This window comes from Oncorhynchus mykiss, chromosome 24 (genome assembly GCF_013265735.2).
Source record: "Oncorhynchus mykiss isolate Arlee chromosome 24, USDA_OmykA_1.1, whole genome shotgun sequence".
In the NCBI taxonomy this organism is placed as follows: domain Eukaryota; kingdom Metazoa; phylum Chordata; class Actinopteri; order Salmoniformes; family Salmonidae; genus Oncorhynchus; species Oncorhynchus mykiss.
The window spans coordinates 34,445,932-34,455,115 of NC_048588.1; the positions used below are offsets into that span (position 1 = coordinate 34,445,932).

The following is a 9,184-nucleotide window of genomic DNA, read 5'->3' on the forward strand; positions in this document are numbered from 1 at the left end:
TCTACACCCAATACCCCATTATGACAGAGATCAATCTACACCCAATACCCCATAATGACAAAGATCAATCTACACCCAATACCCCATTATGACAAAGATCAATCTACACACAATACCCCATAATGACAAAGATCAATCTACACCCAATACCCCATTATGACAAAGATCAATCTACACACAATACCCCATAATGACAAAGATCAATCTACACACAATACTCCATAATGACAAAACAAAAACAGGTTAAAGATTTGTTGCTAATTTATTAATTAAACAGAAATACTTTATTTACACAAGTATTCAGATCTTTTGCTATGAGACTCAACATTTAGCACAGGTGCATCCTGTTTCTATTGATCATCCTTGAGATGTTTCTACAACTTGATTGGCGTACACCTGTGGTAAATTAAATTGATAGGACATGATTTGGAAAGGCACACAGCTGTCTATATAAGGTCCCACAGTTGACAGTGCATGTCAGAGCAAAAACCAAGCCATGGGGTCGAAGGAATTGTCCGTAAAGCTCAGAGAAAGGATTGTGTCGAGGCACGGATCTGGGGAAGGGTACCAAAAAATGTCTGCAGGATTGAAGATCCCCAAGAACACATCATTCTTAAATGGAAGAAGTTTGGAACCACCAAGACTCTTCCTATAGCTGGCTGCCCAGCCAAACTGAGCAATTGGGGGAGAAGGGCCTTGGTCAGGGAGGTGACCAAGAACCCGATGGTCTCTCTGACAGAGCTCTAGAGTTCCTCTGTGGAGATGCGAGAACCTTCCAGAAGGACAACCATCTCTTTAGCATTCCGCCAATCAGGCCTTTATGGTAGAGTGGCAGACGGAAGCCACTCCTAAAATGCACATGACACCCTGCTTGGAGTTTGCTAAAAGGCCCCTAAAAACTCTGACCATGAGAAATAAGATTCCCTGGTCTGATGAAACCAAAATGAAACGCTTTGGTCTGAATGCCAAGCGTCACGTCTGGAGGAAACCTGGCACCATCTCCACGGTGAAGCATGGTGGTGGCAGCAGCATCATGCTGTGGGGATGTTTTTCAGCAGCAGGGATTGGGAGACTAGTCAGGATCGAGGGAAAGATGAACAGAGTAAAGTAGAGAGAGATCCTTGATGAAATCCTGCTCCAGAGCTCTCAGGACCTCAGACTGGGGTGAAGGTTCACCTGCCAACAGGACAACGACCCTAAGCACACAGCCAAGACAATGCAGGAGTGGCTTCGGGACAAGTCTCTGAATGTCCTTGAGTGGCCCAGCCAGAGCCCGTACTTGACCTTGATCGAACATCTCTGGAGAGACCAGAAAACAGCTGTGCAGCAACTCTTCCCCATCCAACCTGACAGAGCTTGAGAGGATCTGCAGAGAATAATGGGAGAAACTCCCCAAATACAGGTGTGCCAAGCTTATAGCGTCCTACCCAAGAAGACTCGAGGCTGTAATCACTGACAAAGGTGCTTCAACAAAGTACTGAGTAAAGGGTCTGAATACTTATGTACATGTGATATTTCCATTTATTTTATTTGAAATAAATTAGCAAACATTTCTAAAAAAATAAAAATGAAAGTTTTTGCTGTAATTGAGGTATTTTGCGTAGATTATATTAAATATATTATATATTGAATATTTAGAATAAGCCTGTAACCTAACAATGTGGAAAAAGTCAATGGGTCTCAATACTTTCCAAAGGCACTGTGTGTGTATTTCTCAGGGCCCTCCTACCTGCATTCCATAGCAGATACCCAGGACAGGCTTTCCAATGGTGAATATGGCAGGGTCAAACCAGGGGGCATCCTCAGCATACACAGAGTTAGGACCGCCAGAGATGATGATGGCTCTGGAGAGAAAAAGGGGGAGGAGTAAAGAACGAGGGAGGAGAAATATTCAAAGACAAACAATCTATTTCTGTATGGCTCAGTTGGTAGAGCACGGTGCTTGCAACGTCAGGGTTGTGGGTTCGATTCCCGGGACCACCCGTATGAACTCATGACTACGTCACTTTGGATAAAAGCCTCTGCTAAATGGGATTTAAAATGCAACCATACTCAAGAGTAGTCATTTTCAGGACAAATAACATACACACAAACAAGAGACTGTTAAAGAGTCTGCCCATAGTTCAGACATTTGTCTGTTTAAACTGAAGCAATCTAAAAAATGTGTGGGTGTATCTATTCTGTAGGGGTGGAGTGATGATTTCTCACAAACTGTAATGGAAAAATAGTGTCTCCTAAAAAGCTCTCCGTCTCACTCCTCTGCAGAGAGATGGGGACCTGTCCTAAGCAGTAGAATGCTGTGTGAACACTCCCTCCCTTCAATGTCAGACAAAATATATAGAAACATGTAACATACTTACAAAAACCTGCTTAGTCTAGTCACTGGTCTCTGTTCCTTTTGTATAGAACTGCAGGCTCCCTCTCAGGCTGTCCTGACCACTGTGTTCCTTTATATAGAACTGCAGGCTCCCTCTCAGGCTGTCCTGACCACTGAGTTCCTTTATATAGAACTGCAGGCTCCCTCTCAGGTTGTCCTGACCACTGTGTTCCTTTATATAGAACTGCAGGCTCCCTCTCAGGCTGTCCTGACCACTGAGTTCCTTTATATAGAACTGCAGGCTCCCTCTCAGGTTGTCCTGACCACTGAGTTCCTTTATATAGAACTGTTTTACTTTTGTATAGAACTGCAGGCTCCCTCAGGCTGTCCTGACCACTGAGTTCCTTTATATAGAACTGCAGGCTCCCTCTCAGGTTGTCCTGACCACTGTGTTCCTTTATATAGAACTGCAGGCTCCCTCAGGCTGTCCTGACCACTGTGTTCCTTTATATAGAACTGTGTTCCTTTTGTATAGAACTGCAGGCTCCCTCTCAGGTTGTCCTGACCACTGTGCTCCTGTTATATAGAACTGTGTTCCTTTTGTATAGAACTGCAGGCTCCCTCAGGCTGTCCTGACCACTGAGTTCCTTTATATAGAACTGCAGGCTCCCTCTCAGGTTGTCCTGACCACTGAGTTCCTTTATATAGAACTGCAGGCTCCCTCTCAGGTTGTCCTGACCACTGAGTTCCTTTATATAGAACTGCAGGCTCCCTCTCAGGCTGTCCTGACCACTGAGTTCCTTTATATAGAACTGCAGGCTCCCTCTCAGGTTGTCCTGACCACTGTGTTCCTTTTATATAGAACTGCAGGCTCCCTCTCAGGTTGTCCTGACCACTGAGTTCCTTTATATAGAACTGCAGGCTCCCTCTCAGGTTGTCCTGACCACTGTGTTCCTTTATATAGAACTGCAGGCTCCCTCTCAGGCTGTCCTGACCACTGAGTTCCTTTATATAGAACTGCAGGCTCCCTCTCAGGTTGTCCTGACCACTGAGTTCCTTTATATAGAACTGCAGGCTCCCTCAGGTTGTCCTGACCACTGAGTTCCTTTATATAGAACTGCAGGCTCCCTCTCAGGTTGTCCTGACCACTGAGTTCCTTTATATAGAACTGCAGGCTCCCTCTCAGGTTGTCCTGACCACTGAGTTCCTTTATATAGAACTGCAGGCTCCCTCTCAGGTTGTCCTGACCACTGAGTTCCTTTATATAGAACTGCAGACTCCCTCTCAGGTTGTCCTGACCACTGTGTTCCTTTATATAGAACTGTGTTCCTTTTGTATAGAACTGCAGGCTCCCTCTCAGGTTGTCCTGACCACTGAGTTCCTTTATATAGAACTGTGTTCCTTTTGTATAGAACTGCAGGCTCCCTCTCAGGTTGTCCTGACCACTGAGTTCCTTTATATAGAACTGCAGGCTCCCTCTCAGGCTGTCCTGACCACTGAGTTCCTTTATATAGAACTGCAGGCTCCCTCTCAGGCTGTCCTGACCACTGAGTTCCTTTATATAGAACTGCAGGCTCCCTCTCAGGTTGTCCTGACCACTGAGTTCCTTTATATAGAACTGCAGGCTCCCTCTCAGGTTGTCCTGACCACTGAGTTCCTTTATATAGAACTGCAGGCTCCCTCTCAGGTTGTCCTGACCACTGTGTTCCTTTATATAGAACTGTGTTCCTTTTGTATAGAACTGCAGGCTCCCTCTCAGGCTGTCCTGACCACTGAGTTCCTTTATATAGAACTGCTGGCTCCCTCTCAGGCTGTCCTGACCACTGTGTTCCTTTATATAGAACTGCAGGCTCCCTCTCAGGCTGTCCTGACCACTGAGTTCCTTTATATAGAACTGCAGGCTCCCTCTCAGGCTGTCCTGACCACTGTGTTCCTTTATATAGAACTGCAGGCTCCCTCTCAGGTTGTCCTGACCACTGAGTTCCTTTATATAGAACTGCAGGCTCCCTCTCAGGTTGTCCTGACCACTGAGTTCCTTTATATAGAACTGCAGGCTCCCTCTCAGGCTGTCCTGACCACTGAGTTCCTTTATATAGAACTGCAGGCTCCCTCTCAGGTTGTCCTGACCACTGAGTTCCTTTATATAGAACTGTGTTCCTTTTGTATAGAACTGTGTTCCTTTTGTATAGAACTGCAGGCTCCCTCTCAGGCTGTCCTGACCACTGTGTTCCTTTATATAGAACTGTTTTACTTTGTATAGAACTGCAGGCTCCCTCTCAGGTTGTCCTGACCACTGTGCTCCTGTTATATAGAACTGCAGACTCTCTCAGGCTGTCCTGACAGCTGTGTTCCTCCACAGACGATGGACAGAAAGAGGAGATCTTAAAAATGATCACACTAGTGTTATTGTTCTGACAGGTTCTCTCTCTTCCACACCATATGCATTTATCTTATTGATTTCAAAACGTTCAGTCCAGGTTTGTTGACTTGTAAATGCCACCCAGGTGCAAGTGTGCTGTCAGTCTCACCTGAAGCCTTGTTCTCTGATGGCGAAGGCTGGCGTCTCTAGTGGGAGGATCTCTGAGCGGACAAACAGCTCTCTGATCCGCCTGTCAATCACCTTGCCGTACTGCGCCCCGGCATCCAGGATGACCACCGCCCCCTCACATGAACCATTCTGAGGCTCAACGCTGCTGATGTCCAGCTGGGGGAGAGAAGAAAAAAAAACACACTGTCCTGACCACGTAGGAACACTCAATCAGGATAACAACACAGGCCTACGTGTGGAATAGCCTTCAACCATATAGACTCATCAAGGGTCGCATGGGATGTTTTGAATGAAGATACAACAGCCTAAATTCCCCAACAGTGGTTGAATCAAGGGGTGTTCAAAGGAAAGCGTTGCAAAACCTTTGCACTCGTTCAAAGACAGGCAAAACATTTGCGATGGTCAATGGCCGCCACTTCACCAACCTCACAGGAACGAGATTCGTTAAGGCCATAACGCAATTTGAGACATGCGAGTCTCAGTACTGAGAAGACGAGACGCGTAACGAGACGTTACACACTCATTCAGTCCCTCATGAGGATCACATGAGTCACACAGACGCTAGAGGCCTAACCAGGGGCCAGCTAGAGGCCTAACCAGGGGCCAGCTAGAGGCCTAACCAGGGGCCAGCTAGAGGCCTAACCAGGGGCCAGCTAGAGGCCTAACCAGGGGCCAGCTAGAGGCCTAACCAAAGGGCCAGCTAGAGGCCTAACCAAAGGGCCAGCTAGAGGCCTAACCAAAGGGCCAGCTAGAGGCCTAACCAAAGGGCCAGCTAGAGGCCTAACCAAAGGGCCAGCTAGAGGCCTAACCAAAGGGCCAGCTAGAGGCCTAACCAGGGGCCAGCTAGAGGCCTAACCAGGGGCCAACTAGAGGCCTAACCAGGGGCCAGCTAGAGGCCTAACCAAAGGGCCAGCTAGAGGCCTAACCAGGGGCCAGCTAGAGGCCTAACCAGGGGCCAGCTAGAGGCCTAACCAGGGGCCAGCTAGAGGCCTAACCAGGGGCCAGCTAGAGGCCTAACCAGGGGCCAGCTAGAGGCCTTACCAGGTCCAGTAGGGACCAGCTAGAGGACTGACCAGGTCCAGTAGGGGCCAGCTAGAGGACTGACCAGGTACAGTAGGGGCCAGCTAGAGGACTGACCAGGTACAGTAGGGGCCAGCTAGAGGACTGACCAGGTACAGTAGGGGCCAGCTAGAGGACTGACAAGGTACAGTAGGGGCCAGCTAGAGGACGTACCAGGTCCAGTAGGGGCCAGCTAAAGGACTGAGCAGGTCCCGTAGTGGCCAGCTAGAGGACTGACCAGGTCCAGTAGTGGCCAGCTAGAGGACTGACCAGGTACAGTAGGGGCCAGCTAGAGGACTGACCAGGTACAGTAGGGGCCAGCTAGAGGACTGACAAGGTACAGTAGGGGCCAGCTAGAGGACGTACCAGGTCCAGTAGGGGCCAGCTAAAGGACTGAGCAGGTCCCGTAGTGGCCAGCTAGAGGACTGACCAGGTCCAGTAGTGGCCAGTTAGAGGACTGACCAGGTCCAGTAGGGGCCAGCTAGACCGTACAGTGAAGTCGCGGATGCCAAACTTGGATACTTTAAACTAGATTTCTAGTGACTCAATAGATATTTCCAGCCAGGATTCACAAGCCAATGGACGTTACTTTACACTAGATAGATCTACACAAGTTGTTCTGCAGTGTGTGTATATATATATATATATATATATATTTTATATGCCTGCCCCTTATGCATGATTGATGAAGGCAGCCATTGATAAATTGATGTGATCAGTCAATGTTACCAAGGGAGATTGTCTTAGCATCCTTATGGTTTACAAACTTAATATTCCTATCATCAAAACTGTACATTTCTCATGCATTACATTGGGGCATTAGATATGGGCAAAACATTAAATGCACCACTCAAGTAAATTGTGAAATAAGAGAGCAGCGGGTCCCCACGTGGTTTCTGACACTACGTGCTTCCGTCAATGAAAAACAACAGGCTCGTGTATCAAACACTGCAAGTGACACCATAAAAACACCAAAACATGTCATATAAAACCGCTTCGATGCCGAGTTGTCTCACTGGGCCTGTTTTCCTGGGAAAGTAAAATGGAGTACTTGTGGATATGAAAATAATACGATGGTTGGCCTATGTTGCAGTTGGCACAACTGTGTGGTGGGTGGACAGACCGGAGACCGGGCGCTAGCTAACTAACAAGTCATAGTTAGCCATCTAGCGTTAGCTGTCAACCCGATTATTTATGTTAAAATTACCCAACAAATGTACATTGGTCGTAACACGAAATCTCTAACTATAAGGGTTAAACATGATGTAAAGTCCACGAGCATCTGAAACTGCTAGTTATTCTGCTAGTGTGGGTTAACTATATATCGGACTATACCTAACAGATAGCTACATATCCAGCTGTGCGGCAGCAGCTAGGCTACATTCCACGCGGCTTCTGCTAGCTGACTAGCTAGTAATATATACACAATGAAAGATGCAACAGTGGCATAAAAGTTCCATTCACTGTATGCTGGATGTTTATTTTATTTTTAAACTCCAAAAACATACGTTTAAAAGACGAGGGGACAGGCATCCCAGGCTGGGGGAGCACGCACGCCGTAAGTTTGCTGAAAACACGACACAGGCCGTAGCTAACCGGGGACTCTCCCAGCGCCCATGTACCGCAGCCAAAACATTGAACAAGAAACGGGCTATGTTGCTCCCATGGCGGCACACAGGCCGTTGTTTGACTGACCTTGGTTTCTCCGTTGCACAGAGCCATGGATGACTGTAGCGGAATGAACTCTCCTCCTCGGTCTTCCGGATCCCGTACGCAACAGAGACTAGTGGATGCTCGCGGAGTTGGTGCGCCGACCGCTGACGACAATGTGCGCTAACGAGTACTTCCCTACTACAATACTCACTAGGGTGGCTGTTCAACTACTTCACTCAATGCATGTGACTGCTCCCTCCCTTCTCGGAGAGTAGTGAGTACTAATGACTGTCTGCGTGGGAATTTGGGCTTCTACGGACGAATTACTCCTGGATAATTCAATGAAAAAGTTTATTATGGAAAAGCTTCAGCAGTTTACAAGCGGAAGAATTTGCCCTATGTCTAATTGTCTATATCACGTGAATAATTTAGTTCGGCTATGTAATTACATAGCGGACTAAACTCCACTCCATGGTGAACTAACTGAATGATGAACTCCTTCACCATGGAGTGGAGTTTAGTCCGCAATGTAATTGAAGGATTTATGTTATCCTAGGATACTAGGCCTAAATCATAGTCGGGGCGTCCCATAACGCCCCTTACCATGATGTTGACCTGCCATGAACTTGAACAGAAATAGCACCTTCTGTGTTCCTCCAGGGCCCCAACACCTCAGCACCTTCATATATCAGCCATAGCATCTGTGGTTTAATGTGGTTTAAAACCATTTAGAAGAACAGCCACTCTCAAATAAATGACAAAGAAATAGCAAGAGATGTATCCATTCTCTTAGTGTGTTTTAGTTGTCAGGGTGGATTTTGCAGCCTAGGCTACTACTCTCCTTTTGTCAGTGGGGTAAAGTAGTAGCTGGGAAGAATCAGATCCAGCCTCCAAGAGGCCTCTTTGGTTTCAGGTGAGCGCTGTGTGCTAACTGTCCCACTCCCATTCTCTCCTATCAGTTAGTTGGAGGGGATAATTTTGGATCCCTCTGTGGGTGAAGTGTAACAGGAGCTATGAAGGGAAATCCAGACACCAGTAAGTCGTGATCATGGATTCAACTTCAACTCAACGAAGTGTTTGCACACTCACTGTATGTAAACATGGTACACTGCATGTAAACTGCATGTAAACATGGTATACTGCATGTAAATATGGTACACTGCATGTAAACATGGTACACTGCATGTAAACATGCTACACTGCATGTAAACATGCTACACTGCATGTAAACTGCATGTAAACATGGTACACTGCATGTAAACTGCATGTAAACATGGTACACTGCATGTAAATATGGTACACTGCATGTAAATATGGTACACTGCATGTAAACATGGTACACTGCATGTAAACTGCATGTAAACATGGTACACTGCATGTAAACATGGTACACTGCATGTAAACTGCATGTAAACATGGTACACTGCATGTAAACTGCATGTAAACATGGTACACTGCATGTAAACATGGTACACTGCATGTAAACATGGTACACTGCATGTAAATATGGTACACTGCATGTAAACATGCTACACTGCATGTAAACATGCTACACTGCATGTAAACATGCTACACTGCATGTAAACTGCATGTAAACATGGTACACT

The 9,184-nt window shown here is 46.7% G+C and overlaps 1 protein-coding gene across 5 annotated transcripts in view; it reads right to left on the minus strand.

Moving 5' to 3' along the window:
• LOC110503416 (GMP synthase [glutamine-hydrolyzing]) overlaps positions 1–7,860 on the minus strand; it is a 34,227-nt gene extending 26,367 nt beyond the window's left edge. For 3 of the 5 annotated variants that reach the window (XM_036961366.1, XM_036961367.1, XM_036961370.1), the window contains exons 1-3: positions 7,620–7,860; positions 4,846–5,021; positions 1,730–1,844 (exon numbers count right to left, since the gene is read on the minus strand). In XM_036961366.1, the coding sequence (XP_036817261.1) occupies positions 1,730–1,844; positions 4,846–5,021; positions 7,620–7,646 (318 nt within the window). In that variant the 5' untranslated portion in view covers positions 7,647–7,860. The remainder of the gene's footprint in view (positions 1–1,729; positions 1,845–4,845; positions 5,022–7,619) is intronic. The other 2 variants (XM_036961365.1, XM_036961368.1) reach the window with 1 other exon arrangement.
• Between the last annotated feature and the right edge of the window lie 1,324 nt (positions 7,861–9,184).